Below are 23718 nucleotides of genomic sequence, written 5' to 3'. Positions count from 1 at the left end.
TTTCATATTAGCATGGAGTTGTAAGAGCCCCCTCCTCACTCTGTCTGTGTATACATAGTATTTATGTGTATGGCAAAAGGTCCGAAGGCTCGCAAGGACTAGAAGGAGTCTTTGTCATATATGGAGTTGTTATTTGTGATATGTGTATGAGGTAATGTATACACTTATTGGTTAGAGCTGTGAACTCCCCTTCACTATTGCAGTATATCTTTGCATGCCACACATAAGAGCTGAGCTACATATTTTGTTCGCTCCCCAACGTTGGATTCAATGCTTTGTATTGATTCATTCACTACTCAATAAAAGACGGAGAGAAAAAGGCACTGCTGTGGTTTAGGAGACTTTTATTTCTAACATCATGTAAACTTTATAAACTGTTTCCTTTTACCGGCGTAAGATCATAAATGGTTAAATGTACAAACCGAATGTCAACTAGATTTTCAGCTATTACGCTCCTCGTGTTAATTAACACCTTTGCCGCTATTTTTACTTAACGTGCGCAAGTGTTGAGCGTGCGAATGGTTTCATTTTTGCATCAAAGTAGATAATTTTACATTCATAACACGATTATTTCAAATGTCATGTTAACAATTTCCTTTCATTATCAAATTTGTAAATCTGCTTATTTTCGGTATTTATCTTCGTATCGGTGTGCCTATTAAAAAATATTGGGGTGGCAAAATAGATGCTTCACATTCTCACTATTCATTAGGAAAGTTTTAACCCTTTAAAACGGACTTCACACACAAAATAATAGAAAAAAATTAATCAGAGATGCAAACATATGAGATCACAAATTTATTATGTTTATCCTTGACTATCTCAATTGCTTTTATTACAAAAATACCCACAGAATTTCTAAAGCTCAGCATTAAATAAGAAACATGTGATTAAATTATCCACAGACACATTTAAGGACACTCATTTTGAGGGCTTCAATATGTAATATTTCTGTCAGGGCATCAATTATGGGTTAGTTTTATGCAGCAAACAACTCTAAAAATAAATACCAATATAATGAACAAAGCTTTCAAAACGCAAAACGACCAGTGGTCTCAAATCAGACAAATGGGGAAGTTTTAAGGAGATGTAAATTCTTTTTTGGATCACACAATTTTTATACCCACAAATCATGCTGATTAGCATTAACTGTGAATTTCTTATGGAAAAGTTTAATTAAGCAATAGCAAGAATTGCACCTGGTTAAAAATGAAAGTACTGATGCAGTTGCTTTCCATTCCTTTTAAAATAAAATGTATCTAAACTACCTCACTTTTAAACAAATGGTCATGAACATAAGTGAAGAAAAACATTTTGCCTGCTAGGATAAAGCTCCAAATAAAAATGTGGTAAGGGTGAAAGAACATTCTCTGAAAACTTGCTCAGAGCAGAATAAAAAAAAGGCATGTTCCTTCAGATGGTACACAAGTCCTAAACTCCGTTTAGCTGAGATAGTCAGGATCCATTTATCACAGGAATTTCAGATGTGATACTGTCCAGTGGCTGCCAGTGGCAATTCATTAGAGAGTCATAGAGCTCCTCACTGCGCTCCATGTGCTGTTTGTTCAATGCATCCACATCCACCTGTGGGTTTGGGTCTGAGGAAGAAGAACGATTGTCAGCACATGGAGTATTTATTTTGGGAATATCCATTTTGTATACTGGTGCATGCATGCTTTTTCTTTAATTAGTCAGAAGAATTAAATATTACAAAATACCTTCCGCAGTGTCCTCCTCAATGTCCTCAGTGGTGTCATGTGACTGCTGCAAAAATGTCAGAATGAGACCAGAATTGGTTTGGGAATAAAACAACATTAATGAATGTTAAAACAGCAAACTGAAGTTCTGAGATACCTCTGTGGATGCTTGCATGTCAGGGGCCATCCCCATGGGTGGGGGCGGTCCCATCATCCCCTGTGGAACTGGAGGGGTGTTAGCATAAGAGTTATATCCATAATTGTAACTGTTGTACTGATCGTAGCTCCACTGTGGATAGTAATTGTTGTAGGGCTGTTGATAATACTGCTGTTGGTAGTTGCTGTTGTAGTTTTGATTCTGGTTTTGGTAATTGTTTGATTTGTTGCTGTAATATAAAAATGATTATGATGAAACTTCACATGAATTTGTTTAACTATCACACCTTACTGACCACAAAGTACCTTAAAAATTATGAAGAATTTATATTGAAATATAAATAAAATATTTAAGCAATTTTAAACTAGGACTTAAGTAGATTATAGCACCCTATCATACGTAATGAAAAGTATACCCTTTGTTGACAGCGATGCTGATCCTGATAGGTTTACCTCCCAGGCCAGATGCATTCTGAAACTCCTCAAGGGCTTTCTTCTGTTCGTTTTCATCACCAAACTTCACAAAGCCATAACCCCTGCACAATACAACAAAGTACTAGATCATCAGCACCTGCCCTCTCACGCTTCATGCGCCTCATCATGCAGTATTTGCATATTTCAATATATATTAAAAACATTTATTTGATTGTAGAACTGAAACTTCTCTTTTACTTTTAACATTGTTGCATCACTTCATTTGTGAGTTGCTCTTGCTTACCCTATATGGGGAAAACAATAGTTTTAGCAGATTTTTAACAATGGCAAATCACATCCATGTATTGTCTGGCCCTTTTTAGGAGAGGGGGTAAAAAGTATCGATTGAAAGTACGCTTTAAAAAACAATGTCAACAAATGGCCAAGCATTTGTAACAAAGACCTCATCTCATTTAACTACCTCATCTCTGTTGAAGATCAGTTGGTCAAACTTTTAGAGGAAGTGAAGATTATAAAGGACTGATATAACAGCTGAATGCTTTAATACCTTGAGTTCCCATAGGGATCAGTCACAACTTTGCCACCTTTGCATGAGGGGAATTTTTTCAAAAAGAACTGATGAAGCTGGTAGTCATCCACTTCTGATGTGAGATCTCCAACAAACACAGAAAATTCTGGGCTGAAGGAAAACAATGAAGTGAACTATGTAAGGTGAAACGAAGAACACAATTTGTTAGGTGAATTTTTAAAAAGAGGAGTTTGAACATTGTGCGCAACACCAACATGTCATATTATTGCATGTCTACTATTCATGTAGAAATAATAGATTAACTTACCCAGGCTCTGGCCTTTTCCCATATGTTGCATAGTTTAGCTTAAATTTCCTGGGCTGAAAAGAAAAGAAATGTAATAATTTAGCAAATTCAATTATACTTTGCCAGTAGCAAGGACATAATTTGCTAACAAGTCATATTATTAGAGTAAGAAAGCCTTATTATTTTCACATACCTCCACCAATCAGTACTGGCTTTATCCCATTCGTCAGCTAGTTCCTAACAGAGTTTATTCACCAGCTTCAAACAAAGCATTTTATAAACAGCCTCAACCACCTTCCTTAGGGAAGAAATTGAGCTCTGTGACTTGCCCATCACTAGTAATATACGGATTAATAATTAAAATTTCTTATATATGGTGGTGGCCATGCTGGTAACGATTTCCAATCTATATATAAATGTGGCCTAATTCAAATTAAATATAGATGCCCAAACTACACAGTTTAATGGGTGCATGTCTGGCATCTCACCGGATTTGATCCTGGAACCAGCTTCCCGTTGAGCCTCTGAACACAACGGTCAACACTAGCTTCATCCGCCAGCTCCACAAAACAGTATCCAGCAGATCCTCTGAAACAGAACAGACGATGTTAACTTTTTAATGAATTATTTGTTACCTGTAATATAAAGGTCCACAGACGTTCACAGTTGGTCTAGATATTGATGATACATAAGGTAATTGTAGACCTAAAACTTGCTGTCCAATTCATCGTTTCTCAAAAATGGGTAGCAGAATTGTTCGGATTGGGCTGTGGAGAATAGGTTAAGAACCATGCCAGGGTTCTTCCTCCATTTACATTTTGGGCTGCTGAGGCAAATAATAAATGTTAATTATATTAATCTCACATTTGGCACTTTAGACATGATATATATTATGCTTCTCATGAAAACGCGATGCAATTAAAACTCGCGTGAGCCATCGCAGAGACACTCGCGCCATTGATGTTTGTTCTAACCTACTGTATCTCTGGACCACACATCAACCAGGCTTTCCTCAATATTGCGGCGAGGACCACAACATTGTCAAAAAAATGTCACTTGATATATGTGCCCTTTTACTTGAAAACCATTAACTAAACTAGGCAAGACAAAAGACCATGGCTGCTAGGGATGGGACCACATGGTAATCTCACGATTCGGTATTAAGTTTGAGATTCAATATAATCTTGATTCAATATAAAAACAAACGACAAAGTATGACAGAACATTTATTTTTAAAAAGTTTGCACAAAATGCACATTATAATTTCTCATTAATAGTAAGTTCTTAAATGCACAATATAAATGCTCAATTTAAATAAGAGTTCCTCATATACCTTTCTCTATAATAAAAGATCACAAACAAATAAGCCTTCAAAAATAGTGAGCTACATTCAGGCTGATCTGGTGTAGAACAATAGATCCGAAGGGAACCGGTCCTGAACATTTTTATATTTTCTTTATGATTTGTTTGTGATAATTATGATCACATTTTACATTTTTAAAAATATACAACTTTTACATACTTTAATATTATATCATAAAATAGTGTGTGTGTTTGTGTATACAGGTGAAACTCGAAAAATTAGAATATCGTGCAAAAGTTCATTAATTTCAGTAATTCAACTTAAAGGTGAAACTAATATATTATATAGACTCATTACAAGCAAAGTAAGATATTTCAAGCCTTTATTTGATATAATTTTGATGATTATGGCTTACGGCTTATGAAAACCCCAAATTCAGAATCTCAGAATATTAGAATATTACATGAAATCAAAAAAAAAATATAGCTGCGAGCAGCGATGGCGGGCCCAAGCCGGTGGCACTGCCACCCCCGTGCCTTTAGTGTTGCTGTACACGATGGGCAATAACATAACCTCGCTTTGATTGTCGAGAAGATATGTGCTGTAGAGCTTGCATCAGCGTGGGCTCTGCAAAAGTGCGCATCGAGGGCACATATCGACCACAAAGTATGCGTGAGCACCCTTCTGATACCTAAAATGAAAAATGAGACACCCTACGGTCTCATGGAGTAAATGGACACATGAAATAAGTACACAAGACTGAAAATTCATATGAAGTGTGCCATTTGGGACAGGGCCTATGACCGTGAACCACAATAGTCACATCTATGAGGTAATTCAAATGTAGAATAATTTTTTTATGTCATAGGATGTCATAGGTCAATATCTTTTGCAGCACTTAAATGTGTTACTCCAGAAGGCCAGTATTTATCTGGAGGTCTTTGTACAGGTTTATCAATGTAATTATAATGTACGCTTATGTGTTCCTATGATATGAAATGGAAGTACATTTTTATGTTTAACATGGGTGTATTCACAATACATAGCATACGATATAATATCTTAAGATTATTTATCATTATGTTAAGTACATCACACAAATTTGACTGTATTCACCTGTAATGTCTCCAATAAGTACAGTATATTGGCCTGTATGGCCATGATACATTGCCTTAGCTAGACTTTAGCTAACCTATTACATTAGCTAGTAGCTCATGAGTCATGAATGTTAGCAAGACACAAGTTAACTATATTTGCTTTTGGCTAATTAGCTGTATAGTCGAGGCACTGTACACGCACGCGGAGGGAGGAGGCGGGCATCGACAAAATCTCATCTACCAACCTGATGTTTTGATTTTTTATTTAATAAATATATTTGTTTGACAGGGAAGCTGTGCGCAAACAGGAATATATATATATTATTTATAAAAAAAAAATAAATAAAAAAAAACCCCAGAAAAAAGGGCACTTTCTCTCGAGGAAGAAAAAGGGCAGGTGCTCAAGCCGCCTTTGATGTCTATGTGTGCACGTGCCTGAGGGTGAGTAAATGATGAGAGAAATATCTTTTTGGGGTAAACTAATTTTATTTGAAAGAATATCTAGGCACATAATAACACTGCATTGCTGTGACTGTTTATAACTATTTCAAAATGTACAAGCTCACACTTTAAATGGTCAGTGCTTTGATTTTTAAATCATTAAAATAGCAACAGATCAGAGAAAAAAATGGAGATTGAGTGATTATTTTTACATTTTACATGCCATTCAAAAACGTGGCATTTTACAGCGTAAGAGAGAAATAAAAAAAACTTAAAATAATACCATTTGTACTTATCAATGACTTGGGATTAGAGGTCGACCGATATTGGTTTTTTCAGGCCGATGCCGATCTTTTGAAATCCGGGTACGGCCGATGGCCGATTAATGCTGCCGATTTATTTTGGCTGATATTTGGCCGATATTTGCTTGTTTTTAACCTCTTATTTGAACCTTTTATTTGAAAGATAAAATGTAACACAAATAATTACTTAAGATAGACAACATTTCTCAACAAATACATTTATTGAACACTTGACACTTAAATTAAAAATGTATAATGTAAAAACATATTGTATAAATAATGTTTAACAAATATATTAAATAAACAAAGCAGGTGTTACGAACTGCTCCGAGACACGAAGGTTGAGATCCAAATGCAGCTTTAATTAAGGGGCAATCCAGACACGTAATCCAATATTCAGAGCATCCAAGAGAAGCACAGGCATAACTAGGGATGGGTATCTTTAAGGTTTTAATGGTATTACTATCTTACCGATACTGCTTATCGATCCGGTACTTCAACTGTATTCTTAATGGTTCTTTTTAAGATAAACGTTATATAGGCACAGTGATTTAATTTCAGGAAGGTCTACTAACATTACTGTTCAGGTGTGGTTTAAAAAGAAATCTAATAATCAATTGTAAAATAACACTGCATAGTTTATCATAGATGGATTAATGCTTATTAATACAGAAGTTATTCATTCAAGAGCTGCAAGTGATTTTCTCTTTGCCTTTTGTTGTTTGATTCGCAGTAATGGCTCAATCGTCGGCATGTTTATTAGGATGCTTCCCCTTTAAGACCGAGTTCAGATCTAATAGACTCCTGATGCAGCATATTTTCTCCCCAACCATTTCCATAACTACGTCTATTTAAGACATAAACTGTGTTTAAGTGAATCTCCAAGCCGGTCGTTTAGACATATTTTTGTGTATAGTTGATCGTTTAGATGCGCACATGAAACCCAAAGTAGCCTATACTTTGCTTGTCTCGTTGCGGTCTGTTTCGAGCTGCACGCCTTGGGAACGATATCTCTTGCGCTCTTTTTATTATTAAACGCGTCCCACAATTTAGCAACAGTAGCTAGACTGCATTTTACAACAATCACCGATCGTGCTGATTCTGACGTTAAGTTTGAGTTTTAGGGAGAAATGTCAGTGCACCGCTGTGAAGGGAAGGAAGTTGTGCTAGACAGAATGCGGCTTATGTATAAATATTCTTTTTATAATCTTTGGAAGGCGAAATCTAAAATAAAATCAGACTAATAATCACAGATCTAAACCAGGCTATGTCTGAATGTTTAGTTCTGTCACTCATTATGCAGGGCTCGTTTTGTACTCGCTGTGGCACCGCGTGAGCATGATCTCTCGCTCTCTCTGACAAATGGTTTCATATTATTATACATAGAAATGGCTGGCGAGATAAAATAACTTTCTCTTTATAGCAATAAGAATGTATTTTCTTAATTTCTCCAGTACCGACAGCAGAAGCGATAACGTCCGAGCTTACCAAAGCCAGTCCTTCAATAGCCTATAGCGCGTTGGTATATTTGTATTACTTATTTCTCTGCATTGAGTGACAACCCTCTCAAATATAAGACACACAAACAGAACAAATAAAAGTCTCAGATTCACTGTCTGTAATTGCAAAATTCTTGCTTATTGTGACATGATAGCAACCCTTCTTCTGTGATAATGCAACTTCAACTACGCTATCAATATCCAAAGTAGCCGAACGTCATGTCAACTATCGCGTTTGTCACGTTTTTTCTTGAAGTTGGCAGTAACATATCAAAAGTTTTTAATTAAATATAAAGGAGTTATAAAAATGTAATCCTTACTGTTTTCTCCAAGGAACTTAGCTCCTTGAGGTCTGCTCACTCTGCTGGAAAATGACTCTAGGGGCAGTGTGCGTCGATTAATCGGTCGAACTCTACTTGGGATGTCAATGCTCAGGGCGAAGGCTAAATTGTTACTGTCTCTTTAAGAGGCTTTTATCGCATGATACGATATTCAAGGCACAGTTCAGTTTACTCTTTTGAGAATTGAGAAGTATCATTATTTTCGTTTTGTGCTGTGCTTGTTGCATCTGTATTCATTGTGAGATGATAAAATACAGACTGCGTGAATGGTTGATTGTTCACTTGAATTTTGTGACGTGTTTCAGAAAGATTATCGCGAAGACAGAGACTGAGCACCCTGTTTATTTTCTTTATTTTACAAAAGCACAAGATTTTGTTGTTATTTTAAGTGTACACAAATAAAAGTACGACTTTCATAGTTTGTGATGATGTATTAAATGTATCCGTATGGGCAAAAATAACGCAGTATTTTGTTTAAGTTGTTTCCGCTGTTTCGAGAGAAAAATATAGCAGGACATCATCTGGAATAATGCCAGAATTCAATATAATTATACAAGATTTCTTTCTCAACTGTTTGATCACTTGAGACATAACAGACTCCCCAGTATATCATGTAGCCTATTTTAACATTTTTTTGTATGAAATTGTCCGTTCAGACGCAAGCAACAGCGAAAGCGAACTCTCATCGGAGTGCGTGAGTTAGACACGACGCGGCTCGCTGTGTCACACAATCTGCTCGCAAACATGTATTTGAGTTGTTTTCACATTTGTTGAGTTGAATAGTGTATAATCGCTTGAATGTTCAAACAGGCAAACATTGTATACAACCGACAAACCTTCGTGAAGATGCGAGCAAAAATTCTCTCGCCTCGCGGATCGTGTGTTGTCAGAGACAAACCTAAAACAACATCATTCTCGGAAGTTTTGATACGTTCGGATCGATCAGCCCATCCCTACTTTCTTTAGACATATGTTTCATGTGTTGGTTTTAATAAAGACTCGGAGTACTCATAAAACTCACAGAACAAAGTATGCGTCACACTTTACTGCGTTCTCAACAACATGTACAAGTCTTCTTCATACGTTAAAACAACGAGAATACAGAAAATATGCTTAGAACTCCACCTAGTGGTTATATTATAGAATTAAAGGAGAAATTACATATGAGACAGCTTTATAACATAAATGGCTTTAACTGAAATAGACAAGTTTAATATAACTATTCTGATAAGTGTATATTTCCAACATCATGTTTGTGTTATCCGTTTCTGAAAGTTTTTGTGACGTGTTTCAGAAAGATAATCGTTTAGACAGAGACGGCGCAGCCGGTTTATTTTCATCTTAACCGGACATCACAGTTGATCACTGCAATAACTCATAATTCAATATATTGATACCCGATTTCTTTATCAACTGTGTGTTCACTTGACATAAGAGGGTGATTTCAAAGCATTTTGAAAGTGACACTTCCTTCTGCCAGTTGGTGGCGCTATAACTTTGACTCACAATAGTCACATCCATGCGACCGGCCTCTTCCCGCGAACACACTGCTGAAGTTTCATCGAGATCAGTTAATGTATGCAGAAGTTATAACACACTTCCTTGCTTTTATGCTCCCTTTATGTGCTTTTTGGAGCTTCAAAGTTCATTTGCAATGTGTTCCACATTCAAACCAAATATCTGACTTTCTGTTGGTCTGAGCTAATGACTGTAAATTTGGAAAGTTGTCCGGCTCCCTCACCCTCCCCTCCACACACACACACACACACAGAACGGCAGGGGCACTCTGTCTGTCAGAGAGAGACAGAGAGACAGAAAAAACACAGAACGGGAGGGGGCACTCTGTCTGTCAGAGAGAGAAAAATTCAGAGAAATCCACATTCAAACCACAATATCTGACTTTCTGTTGGTCGGAGCTAATGACTGTAAATTAAAAAGTTGTTCGGCTCGACGAGAACAATATACACGCCGAGTTTTGTAACTGTAGATAGAACTAAGTTATAACACACTTTATGTGTCCTTTTTTAGTCCTAAATCAATTTCCTCGCCACGGCCAAACCGTTCGAGATATCAAAAATCCGTCCGGAATGTAGCATCCTCAATGTCTTGACTTCATGCCGACCGAGTTTGGTGGCGATTGGAATATATATAATTCCAGAGCATGTGTTTCCAAACAACCCATAATAGCCCACTTCCTGTTGGGCTGGCGTAAAACTTAGAGCAGCGAAATTTGTTCGGCCCGATGAGATCTACAAGTGTACCAAGTTTCATATTATTACACGCAAGCATGTTTGATATATGGACAAGTGTTCGAATCCCATTCCAGGGTCCGCTGTCGAGCCCCCCTGCCACGCCCGGGTACCATCTTCGGCCCGGCCCTGATGACCACAGGTTCTGACCCGTGTGCAAAGTTTCAAGAGTTTGAGCACGTTAAGGGCCCCAAAACCTTGAAAAACAAAAATAAAAGCACTCACACTCAACAGCCAAATCACCCCCCTCCCCACAGACACAGAGAGACGTAGGGTCAATGGGAGAGGCAGAGAAAATTCTCCAACACATCCACATTCAAACCACAATATCTGACTTTCTGTTGGTCTGAGCTAATGACTGTAAATTAGAAAGTTGTCCGGCTCGATGAGAACAATATAATTTCTGAGTTTTGTGACTGTGGGTCAAAGTTTAAACCAACCCCCTCACTTTTGTCAAAAGGTGGCGCTACTGAGCCCCTGCACCACGCCCGTTTCTGAAACTTTGCACATGTCTACTGGCTAATAAATGTGATGTGTCTGTCGAGTTTCATGCAATTTCAAGTATGTTAAGAGTCTCAAAAGCATCAAAAAAGAATATTCAAGTTTGAAGCGTTGCCGCGGCAACAGTATTGAAGATATCAATAATCCTTTCACATGTCTACATCTGCCGTGCGTTTACATTACACACCTAAAGTTTTAAAGGGGTCATGACATGAGAAACCAAATTTGCCTTGATCTTTTGGTATATAAGAGGTCTTTGTATCATTAAAACGTCCTGCAAGTTTAATATTTTAAGACGTCCTCCCCATTCTAAACGAATCATTTATTTAATCAAGCTCAAAATACAGCTCGTTCTGGATTCATGGTTAGAAGTGACGTGTCGGTTAGAAGTGACGTAACAGCGTTTGCATATGACCGCCTCCAGCACAAGATAACTACGATTTAAGCGCAAGACAACTACGCTCATTTCAGTATCGCCGTGCGCCTCACAAGTGTTCAGTCGATGGACAGCGAGCTCTGACAGAGACTACTTGTGCACAGGAAAATTACGATGCCACACAGATGTGCTGTTCTGGCTGTGGTCAAACAAAACCTCTGAATAAGCTGCCGAAAGATCCAGACGTCAGGGAAAAATGGATGCAGTTTATTTTTTGCGGACGTTCCAGTCACGGCAGTGTTAACTTAAGCGTTTGTTCTGTACATTTTAAGGATGACTGTTTTGAGAACAAATCTCAATATGATGCTGGCTTTGCCAGAAAACTGTTGCTCAAAGATAAGTCCGTGCCGACTATTCTGGGAACAACAACGACGCAAACTGTAAGTAATCTATTTTAAACTTTAAACTACTTTTTAAAGCGCAATTTCATTCACTATGAATAATCACAGTGTTTTTACTTAGTTTACTTGCATATTGTTCTGGCTGGGAGCGTCAATAATTGATACATAGGCACTGACGTTAGCCAATCATAACAGTGGGCGTTAACACTGAAGTCTTAAATGGAAAACGCCCCCAAAACAGACTGTTTGAATCAGAGGATGAGAAACAGGGTGGGAAAAGGTCATAAATCACTAGATTTTAAAAGTTTTTCTTAAAAAAAAATATATTAATACTATAATTGCACCTAAGGGAACATAATAATACAATAAAAAAACCATGTCATGACCCCTTTAAGTAAATCGGGTAAAAATAAGAGGGTGATTTCAAAGCATTTTGAAAGTGACACACTTCCTTCTGCCAGTTGGTGGCGCTATAATTTTGACTCACAATAGTCACATCCATGTGATCGATTAATGTATTCAGAAGTTATAACACACTTCCTGTTGCTCTTTTCGCGCCATAATTTCGTTTCCTCACCACGGCCAAACCGTTCGAGATATCAAAAATCCGCCGGCAATTTTTCATCCTCAATGTCTTGACTTCATGCTGACCGAGTTTCGTGGCGATTGGTGGAATTCTCTAGGAGGAGTATTTCAAATTCCATTGCATGCGTTTTCCAAACAACCCTAAATAGACAATTTCCTGTTGGGCTGCAGTAAAAAGTAAAAGTATGAAGGATATATGAAACGATGAGATCTATATGTGTACCAAGTTTCATATTATTACATGCAAGCGTGTTTGATTTATGGACCAAGTTTTCGGACCCCGTTCCAGGGGGCGTTGTCGAGCCCCCCTGCCACGCCCGGGTACCAGCTTCAGCCCGGCCCTAATGGCCGCGGGTTCTGACCCATGTGCAACGTTTCAAGAGTTTTAGCGCACGTTAAGAGCCCCAAAAGTGCCCGAATAGTCGTAAGAAAAATAATAATATTAATCCTAACGAAATCAATAGGGCCTTGCCTTTTCAAGGCTTGGGCCCTAAAAAGGATTTTAAATACAGAAATGTCGGCCCTCTGAAAAGTATAATCATGCATATGTACTCAGTACTTGGTTTGGGCCCCTTTTGCATTAATTACTGCCTCAATGCGGCGTGGCATGGATGCTATCAGCCTGTGGCACTGCTGAGGTGTTATGGAAGACCAAGATGCTTCAATAGCGGCCTTCAGCTCTTCTGCATTGTTTGGTCTCATGTCTCTCATCTTTCTCTTGGCAATGCCCCATAGATTCTCTATGGGGTTCAGGTCAGGCGAGTTTGCTGGCCAATCAAGCACAGTAATACCATGGTCATTGAACCAGGTTTTGGTACTTTTGGCAGTGTGGGCAGGTGCCAAGTCCTGCTGGAAAATGAAGTCAGCATCTCCATAAAGCTTGTCTGCTAAAGGAAGCATGAAGTGCTCTAAAATGTCCCGGTAGATGGCTGCGTTGACTCTGGACTTAATAAAGCACAGTGGACCAACACCAGCCGATGACATGGCTCCCCAAACCAACACAGACTGTGGAAACTTCACACTGGACTTCAAGCATCTTTGATTGTGTGCCTCTCCATTCTTCCTCCAGACTTTGGGACCTTGGTTTCCAAATGAGATGCAAAATTTGCTCTCATCAGAAAAGAGGACTTTGGACCACTGAGCAACAGACCAGTTCTTTTTTTCTTTAGCCCAGGTAAGACGTTTGACATTTGAAGCCCATGTCCAGGACCCGTCTGTGTGTGGTGGCTCTTGATGCAGTAACTCCAGCCTCAGTCCACTCCTTATGAAGCTCCCCCACACATTTGAATGGCCTTTTCCTGACAATCCTCTCCAGGCTACGGTCATCCCTGTTTCTTGTGCACCTTTTTCTTCCACACTTTTCCCTTCCACTTAACTTTCTATTAATGTGCTTTGATACAGCACTTTGAGAACTTCCAGCTTCTTTTGCAATTACCTTTTGAGGCTTTCCCTCCTTGTGGAGGGTGTCAATGATGGTTTTCTGCACAACTGTCAGGTCAGCAGTCTTCCCCATGATTGTGAATTCAACTGAACCAGACTGAGAGACCATTGAAAGGCTCAGGAACCCTTTGCAGGTGTTTTGGATTAATTAGCTGATTAGAGTGTGACACTTTGAGCCTACAATACTGAACCTTTTCACAATATTCTAATTTTCTGAGATTCTGAATTTGGGGTTTTCATAAGCTGTAAGCCATAATCATCAAAATTATATCAAATAAAGGCTTGAAATATCTTACTTTGCTTGTAATGAGTCTATATAATATATTAGTTTCACCTTTTAAGTTGAATTACTGAAATTAATGAACTTTTGCAAGATATTCTAATTTTTCGAGTTTCACCTGTATATAGACGGCAAAAAGTTTGGAATAATGTACAGATTTTGATGTTTTCAAAGTGGCTTTCAACTGATCAAAGTATAGTCAGGACATTACGTATGTAAAAACCAGCACCATCACTATTTGAAAAAAGTAATTTTTGATCAAATCTAGGCCCCATTTCCAGCAGCCACCACTCCAATAACTTATTCCTGAGTAATCATGCAAAGTTGCTAATTTGGTGCTAGAAAATCACTTGCACTTATATCAATCACAGCTGAAAGCTATTTGGTTCATTAAATGAAGCTTAACATTGTCTTTGTGTTTGATTTTGAGTTGCAATAGACTGGCATGTCTTAAGGTCAATATTAGTGTAAAATAATTGCAAAAAAGAAACCGCTTTCTCTAGAAAATTGGCAGTCAATCATTGTGAGGAATGAAGGATATACAATACTTGAGAATGCCAAAAAACTGAAGATTTCATACAAAAGTGCACACTACAGTCTTCAAAGACAAAGGACAACTGACTCTAACAAGGACAGAAAGAGATGTGGAAGGCCAGAGGTACAACCAAACAAGAGGATAAGTACTAGTTTGAGAAATAGACACCTCACATGCCCTCAGCTGACAGCTTCATTGAATTCTACCCACTCAACACCAGTTTCATGTACAACAGCAAAGAGAAGACTCAGGGGTGCAGGCGCTATGGGAACAATTGCAAAGAAAAAGCCACTTTTGAAACAGAAAAGAAAAGGTTAGAGTTGGCAAAGAAACACAGACATTGGACAACAGGTCACTGAAAAAGAGCGTTATGTATCTTAACCCCATTGAGCTTTTGTGGGATCAGCTAGACTGCAAGGTGCCCGACAAGACAGTCACACCTATTTCAAGTGCTAAAGGAAGCGTGGGGTGAAAAGTCACCTGAGTATCTGGACAAACTGAACAACTAGAATGCCATGGATCTGCAAAGCTGTCATAGCTGCATGTGGAGGATGAGAACTCTTTGAAGTAGTTTAATAAGTTCTGATTTTTTTTTTCAAATTGTAATAGTAATGTTTCACATTATTAATGTCCTGACTATACATTGTGATCAGTTGAATGCCACTTTGGTGAATAAAAGTACCAATTTATTTCCATAAGAGCAAATTCAAATCCAAATTTTTGGGTGCCAGTGTGTGCGTGCGTGTGTGTGCGTGCGCGCGTGTGTGTATATATATATATATATATATATATATATATATATGTAAAAAAAAAAAAGCATACACAAATGTTTCTATTCACCATGTAATGTTTAGAACCAGACTATTTATTACAAACTCCTTCTGGGAGGTCCTTCGAATATTATTTTGGACAATGGGGAGTTCGAACTGAAAAAGGTTGAAAACAACTAATATAGATCATGGGCAGCTTCAGGGCTTAAGCCACAATTGTTTTCTGTAAAGCCCTGAATGTTTTGATCATCTTTTTGAAGTGACGTCATAAGTATCAGTGCTTCAAGTTGATATGAAAATAATATTACATTTTAACATTACATTTTCAAGTTAGGGTAATTTACTGTATATAAATGAATGATTCTTGTCTTTCTATGGTATTGAGAACAACAAACACAGACTCAATTTAGTCTTGTCATCAGCTGCTTTCCAGCTCTCATGTAAACTTTGTGCGCCCATGTAAGAAGAGTTTGAGGCACGTGATTGCAACTGTGTCTTGGAAACTGTGTTGAGTTGGTCCATCCAGATGCAGTAAGTACCAAATATTTATATTTAAATAAAAATGGAAAAGACACATTTAGACACGCCTCTACGTCGTGCATTAAAATCCTTTAATGCATGGCTAGCTGTGGATTATCCCTTACATACATATATATATATATATATATAACCCTTAAAACAAGGAGTAATATATACAGATGTATTAGAGGAATTTGCTAACTTTAAAGTCAGGACATTTGTGTGTTCAGCAAAACTCTTTATGCACAACCTGCTTTCCTGTAAATGAACTTAACCTGTTGATGCGCATTTCCCCACATGCAGTGGTGAGGTCACTCTGCTTATGTTTAATATATAATTTACCATCTATAAATGTAATGAATGTTAACAAATTATACATCTTATCAAAGGTCTAAGGGTTCAACATTGATATCCGATCACTGTTTCACAATAGCAATGCTTTAGAAACAGCAATTTAGTTTATTTGTGCCAGGAGTACAATTGAAAACATGCAATTTCAAAACAGGACTTCATACCTTTATGAAAACGCAATCACCAGATGAATCCAGTTCGCCACACTTGGGTCAATTGTCCATGTCAAGCATTCATTGAAAAACATCCATTAGCACTTTTGCTCCATAAAAGTGATAAATCTGAGAAATACTGATATATTCTCCATTGTTTACATGAGATCTCGCCTAAAATAATTACCCTTCGTCGTCGTTCTTCAACAAACTATGCAATCTGAGCAGCACTCATGTTGTATAAGTCAAGTCAAGTGGTTTTTACTGTCATTTCAACTAGAGGTCGACCGATATTGGTATTTTCAGGCCGATGCCGATCTTTTGAAATCCGGGTCGGCCGATGGCCGATTAATGCAGCCGATTTATTTTGGCCGATATTTGGCCGATATGTGCTTGTTTTTAACCTCTTATTTGAACCTTTTATTTGTAAGATAAAATGTAACACAAATTATTACTTAAGATAGACAAAATTTCTCAACAAATACATTTATTGAACACTTGACACTTAAATTAAAAATGTATAATGTAAAAACATATTGTATAAATAATGTTTAACAAACATATTAAATAAACAAAGCAGGTGTTACGAACTGCTCCGAGACACGAAGGTTGAGATCCAAATGCAGCTTTAATTAAGGGGCAATCCAGACACGTAATCCAATATTCAGAGCATCCAAGAGAAGCACAGGCATAACTAGGGATGGGTATCGTTAAGGTTTTAATGGTATTACTATCTTACCGATACTGCTTATCGATCCGGTACTTCTACTGTATTCTTAACGGTTCTTTTTGTTATAATATATATATATATATTACACAAAGATAAACATTATATAGGCACAGTGATTTAATTTCAGGAAGGTCTACTAACATTACTGTTCAGGTGTGGTCTAAAAAGAAATCTAATAAAGTAATCAATTGTAAAATAACACTGCATAGTTTATCATAGATAGATTAATGCTTATTAATGCAGAAGTTATTCATTCAAGAGCTGTAAGTGATTTTCTCTTTGCCTTTTGTTGTTTGATTCGCAGTAATGGCTCAATCGTCGGCATGTTTATTAGGATGCTTCCCCTTTAAGACCGAGTTCAGATCTAATAGACTCCTGATGCAGCATATTTTCTCCAAACTATTTCCATAACTACGTCCATTTAAGACATAAACTGTGTTTAAGTGAATCTCCCAGTCGGTCGTTTTGACATATTTTTGTGTATAGTTGATCGTTTAGATGCGCACATGAAACCCAAAGTAGCCTATACTTTGCTTGTCTCGTTGCGGTGTGTTTCGGAGCGCGCGCCGCCTTGGGAACGATATCTCTTGCGCTCTTTTTATTATTAAACGCGTCCCGCAATTTAGCAACAGTAGCTAGACTGCATTTTACAACAATCACCGATCGTGCTGATTCTGACGTTAAGTTTGAGTTTTAGGGAGAAATGTCAGTGCACCGCTGTGAAGGGAAGTCGTGCTAGTCAGAATGCGCCCTATGTATAAATATTCTTTTTATAATCTTTGGAAGGCGAAATATAAAATAAAATCAGACTAATAATCACAGATCTAAACCAGGCTATGTTTGAATGTTTAGTTCTGTCCTCTGTCGTCACTCATTAAGCAGGGCTCGTGTTGTGCTCGCTGTGTGCGAGATCTCTCGCTCTCTCTCTCTCTCTCTGACTGCGAATAGCTAAATTGCATCACAGACAAATGGTTTCATAGAATTATTATACATAGAAATGGCTGGCGAGATAAAATAACTTTCTCTTTATAGCAATAATACATGTATTTTCTTAATTTCTCCAGTACCGACAGCAGAACCGGTAACGTCCGAGCTTACCAAAGCCAGTCCTTCAATAGCCTATAGCGCATTGGTATCTTTTTTATTACTTATTTCTCTGCATTGACTGACAACCCTCTCAAATATAAGACACACAAACAGAACAAATAAAAGTCTCAGATTCACTGTCTGTAATTGCAAAATTCTTGCTTACTTATTGTGACATGATAGCAACCCTTCTGCTGTGATAATGCAACTTCAACTACGCTATCAATATCCAAAGTAGCCGAATGTCATGTCGCGTTTTTTCTCGAAGTTGGCAGTAAAATATCAAAAGTTTTTAATTAAATATAAAGTTATACAAATTTAATCCTTACTGTTTTCTCCAAGGAACTTAGCTCCTTCCTTAGGCACTGGATGAGGTCTGCTCACTCTGCTGGAAAATGACTCTAGGGGCAGCGTGCGTCGAACACGTGTTCCACAACAACACAAGGCTGCCCACAGATGCGCCGGCCTAATAATCGGCTTGATATACTTGGAAATTGGCCGATGCCGATTATGTAAAAAATGCTAAAAATCAGCCGGCCGATTAATCGGTCGACCTCTAGTTAAAAGCATGCAATTTCTGATCTTCGGGCATATCTGTGACAAAATTTAGTGAGACTTTTTAAGTTTACTATATAAATTACACATAATTGATGTATTCAGGTTTTTATTATAAAGTGTATTATATTCAAGTCAAGTCAAATGGTTTTTATTGTCGTTTCAACCATATACAGTTAGTACAGTACACAGCAAAACGAGACAACGTTCCTCCAGGACCATGGTGCTACATAAAAACAACAAAGGACCAACATAGGACCACATGAGACTACACAACTAAATAAAATACCTATATAAACTACCTATATATACCTATATAAAGTGCACGTGCAAACATGTGCAAAAAGTACAGGACAGTACAACAAATTACTGACAATGAACAGGACAATAGACAGTGCAGCGCCGACCAGTACTCAGTAGTGCAAAAAGATGACAGTTTCTAAAAATGTAAACATAACATACTATGAGATAATGTTCTATGCACATAGCAGTTATTGAGGTAGCAGAGTTATAAAGTGACAGTAATTAAAGTGCAAATCAGGACACGTGTGTGTCAAACCAGTCTCTGAGTATTGAGGAGTCTGATGGCTTGGGGGAAGAAGCTGTTACACAGTCTGGCCGTGAGGGCCCGAATGCTTCGGTACCTCTTGCCAGACGGGAGGAGGATAAAGAGTTTGTGTGAGGGGTGTGTGGGGTCAGTCCACAATGCTGGTTGCTTCTATGGATACAGTGTTTTTTGTAAATGTCTTTGATGGAGGGAAGAGAGACCCCAATGATCTTCTCAGCTGTCCTCACTATCCTCTGCAGGGCTTTGCGGTCCGAAACGGTGCAAGTCCCAAACCAGGCAGTGATGCAGCTGCTCAGGATGCTCTCAATAGTCCCTCTATAGAATGTAGTGAGGATGGGGGCTGGGAGATGTGCTTTCCTCAGCCTTCGAAGAAAGTAGAGACGCTGCTGGGCTTTCTTGGTGACAGAGCTGGTGTTGAGGGACCAGGTGAGGTTCTCCGCCAGGTGAACACCAAGGAATTTGGTGCTCTTGACGATCTCCACAGAGGAGCCGTCGATGTTCAGCGGAGTGTGTTCACCTTGTGCTCTCCTAAAGTCAACAACCATCTCTTTTGTTTTGTCGACATTCAGGGACAGGTTGTTGGCTCTACACCAGTTCGTCAGCCGCTGCACCTCCTCTCTGTATGCTGACTCGTTGTTCTTGCTGATGAGACCCACCACGGTCGTGTCATCGGCGAACTTGATGATGTGATTCGAGCACACAGCCCTGGGGGGCCCCAGTGCTCAGTGTGGTGGTGGTGGAGATGCTGTTCCCGATCCGGACTGACTGAGGCCTCCCAGTCAGGAAGTCCAGGATCCAGTTGCAGAGGGAGGTGTCCAGGCCCAGCAGGTTCAGCTTTCCAATCAGGTGCTGGGGAATGATTGTGTTGAATGCTGAGCTGAAATCTATGAACAGCATTCGAACGTATGAGTCCTTATTGTCTAGGTGGGTTGAACGGTTTGAACGATACGCAAACTGCAGTGGGTCTAGTGAGGGGGCAGCTGGGTCTTAATCTGCCTCATGATGAGCCTCTCGAAGCACTTCATGATGATGGGTGTAAGTGCAACGGGACGGTAGTCGTTGAGGCAGGACACTGAAGACTTCTTTGGAATGGGGATGATGGTGGTGGCCTTGAAGCACGTTGGAACAACGGCGCTGCTCAGAGAGATGTTGAAGATGTCGGTAAGAACATCTGCTAGCTGGTCTGCACATCCTCTGAGCACTCTGCCAGGAATGTTGTCTGGTCCAGCAGCCTTCCATGGGTTGACTCTACGTAGAGTTTTCCTCACATCTGCCGTGGTAAGACAGAGCACCTGTTCGTCGGGAGGAGGGGTGGACTTCCTCGCCATCACGTCGTTCTGCACTTCAAACCGAGCGTAGAAGTCGTTCAGCGCATCTGGAAGGGAGGCATCTTTGTCACAGGCAACTGATGTTGTCCTGTAGTTGTTGATGGCCTGGATGCCCTGCCACATGCGCCGCATGTCACCGCTGTCCTGGAAGTGACTGTGGATTCTCTGGGCGTGTGCGCGCTTTGCCTCTCTGATTGCCCGTGACAGTTTGGCCCTAGCTGTTCTTAGGGCTGCCTTATCGCCTGCTCTGAAGGCGGAGTCTCGGGACCTCAGCAGCGTGCGCACCTCCGCAGTCATCCACGGCTTCTGGTTGGAGCGTGTGGTGATGGTCTTGGAGAAAGTGACATCATCAATGCACTTGCTGATGTAGCTGGTCACTGATGCTGTGTATTCCTCCAAGTTGGTAGAATCGCCATATGTTGCAGCCTCCCTGAACATGTGCCAGTCAGTACACTCAAAACAGTCCTGAAGAGCAGAGATGGCTCCTGCTGGCCAGGTTTTCACCTGCTTCTGAAGCGGTTTTGTGCGTCTGACGAGCGGTCTGTATGCTGGAATTACCATAACAGAGATGTGGTCTGAGTAGCCGAGGTGGGGGCGGGGCTCCGCCCGGTACGCGCCTGGGATGTTTGTGTAAACAAGATCAAGCGCGTTCACCCCTCTCGTTGCAAAGTCCACATACTGATGGAATTTAGGGAGCACTGTCTTGAGATTTGCATGGTTGAAATCTCCGGCGACAATAAACAGTCCGTCGGGGTGAGCGTTCTGCAGTTCGCTCATAGCCCCATACAGTTCACAGAGCGCTTCCTTAGCGTTAGCGCTGGGGGGAATGTAAACTCCGGTTAACAAACAGTGGTGAATTCCCGTGGTAGATAAAAAGGTCTGCATCTAACAGTCACAAGCTCCAACAGCGATGAACAGTAACTAGAGATTAGCATAGAGTTCTTGCACCATTCCGTGTTGATGTAAACACACAAGCCACCACCGCGAGTCTTACCGCAGAGAGCTGTATTTCTGTCGGCACGAAACGAGGCGAGCCAGTCTAGCTGAATGGCGGCATCCGGAACTCTGTCGCTGAGCCACGTCTCCGTGAAAACAAAGACGCAGCAGTCTCTAAACTCACGCTGCGTAGCCTGCTGGAGTCGGATATAGTCCAGTTTATTGTCCAGGGAGCAAACATTTGGGAGCAGGATAGACGGGAGAGCCGGCCGGCTAGGGTTTGTTTTTAGCCTAGCATGGACCCCGCCCTCTTTCCGCGCTTCCGCTTTCTCACACACCGCTTACGACGTCCTCTCCCCCGGCCACCGGCATCAGGCGACGCCGAGGGCTGGAGGCCTGGTCTCCGCAGCAAGCCGAGTACGCGTAGCGCCTCCTGCAGGTCATCATGCAGCTTGGTTTTTGCATGAGTCTTATATTTCAGTAGTGTCTGGCGATGGTAGACACAAACACCGGTTGCTCCGATGTCCATGTGTTGCAAAAGTCGAGCTTTTTTAACAAAAATAGCACCATTGTGGATCTGGAGTGGCCGCTGCGTGCTACCGCGCCGCCATCTTGGATAAAAAAAAATAAAATAAATAAAAAAAAATAATAATATCTGATATTTCATAAAAGGATGGCCCCATATCCACAGAGGTCTGGGCTAAGCACATAATGTCCACTTACTCTGGTACCGCCCCTGCTATAGACAATGCATCCATTCAAAATTGCTATGCATTCTTACCCGGTAACTCGATGTGTAATGATTTTGACATTGTAGGCTGTCTCCCCCATCGTGCTGAAAGCTTGCTTGATGAAAGTCTCGTCCATGTATGGGTCTAACTGTAAAACAAATTATGAGATTAACGAATTGGGGGACCTTTCCGAGGGGTATCAACAACATGGTTCCAGTATGTTTACTAAGAGCGTACTTTTCAACATATTGTTGGTAATGAATAAAAATTGGAGCAGAGAACGAGATGTTCAGATATGTTCAGGTATATACATTCAGATGTACAGAATACTATGTTGCAGCGCGGGCGCCAGTGAGTTAACAAAATTAGTGTACTGCGAAACCATGTGGTTTAGCTGGTAAATTAACTCAAAACATACTCCAGACACGTAGTTTCTGTCACTATTTGCATTATGACACAAAAGCACTAATGCAAATGAATGGCCTCTTAAAAAATCTCGACGACAAACCTGAGGTAACACAACAGCAGACTAGCGTGCGATAAATGTACAAATCTGCAAATAAAGAGACACATTTGCTAGAATGGTACTTTTTTCTCGATGTAAGCAGCTTTTTCGCGGGTATCTGACGGGAGTGTTGGTTAAGGTCGCGCACATCGAGTTAAAACGCATGCAGCGTATCACTACTGTCCCTACTCACTAAATTATCGAAGACGTAAAAAACTTAAACACTTACATCACCCATCCATAAGCTTGTCATTCTGTTGAACATTTTGGCGGCTGAAATTGTTTGAGCCTCAAAGGTTTGTGGAATAGAAGCGACAGTTTACTTCAGAATCTGCGTGGAGATCCTGGAACTCGAACGTTTACTGAAATGCACTTCCGCTTCCGGCCACGCAGAAGAAAAGAAAGTAAGAAAGAGGGCATTACACATTAAAGTAAAAACGTTTGTATTCTGTGAAAATTGTACATGTTCTGATTGCTTTTTTGTTAAGAGAAGATTACATTTTGTAATCAAATACTGTTTATCTCTTGAAAGAATAACAAAAAAATAGGTTTACAATTAAAAAACTTACATTTATGAATATAACATCTACATAGGAAAATAATTACATTTATTATAAAACAGGCATTTGGATCTGCTTCAACAAATCCAATAATAAGTTTTGGGATTCATTGAAAAACTGCAAGATATTGTTTGAGATAAACAAACTAACATCTTTCCAAAGTTGCAGAGAATAATTGCACAACCAAAACAAATGAAGAGAGGTTTCAGTGTCATTCTGACAGAAAGAGCAATTAGTGTCAAAATCAGATCTGAAATCTTTCTTTAAGACATTTTTTACAGGGTAAATATTATGAATTAATTTAAAAGCTATTTCTTTTACTTTGTTTTTGTGGAAAAATCTTTGTTGCATGCCATGGACCATACATTTTTCCAATTTAAATGATAAAAGAGTCCATTCCAATATGAGATTGCAGGAGGGGCAGAGACAATGTTCTCAAGGAATAGAGCTCTTGATTCCTTCCTTTTTTCAGTG

The 23718-nt window shown here is 39.5% G+C and overlaps 1 protein-coding gene across 1 annotated transcript; it reads right to left on the bottom strand.

Moving 5' to 3' along the window:
- Window positions 1-797: 797 nt before the first annotated feature.
- On the bottom strand, window positions 798-23062 carry LOC127645228 (tRNA selenocysteine 1-associated protein 1-like). Its single transcript, XM_052128775.1, has 9 exons — window positions 22914-23062; window positions 22230-22327; window positions 3592-3691; window positions 3125-3177; window positions 2836-2967; window positions 2270-2389; window positions 1855-2083; window positions 1719-1764; window positions 798-1598 (listed from the first exon to the last, which is right to left on the bottom strand). Exons 1-9 carry the CDS (start codon window positions 22947-22949, stop codon window positions 1456-1458), a joined length of 957 nt encoding a protein of 318 aa, XP_051984735.1. The 5' UTR covers window positions 22950-23062; the 3' UTR covers window positions 798-1455.
- Window positions 23063-23718: the final 656 nt, after the last annotated feature.

The sequence above is a fragment of the Xyrauchen texanus genome, chromosome 6 (genome assembly GCF_025860055.1).
Source record: "Xyrauchen texanus isolate HMW12.3.18 chromosome 6, RBS_HiC_50CHRs, whole genome shotgun sequence".
Taxonomy (NCBI): Eukaryota; Metazoa; Chordata; class Actinopteri; order Cypriniformes; family Catostomidae; genus Xyrauchen; species Xyrauchen texanus.
Note: the sequence above shows the minus strand (reverse complement) of the source record. Positions and strands in the feature narration are given on the sequence as shown.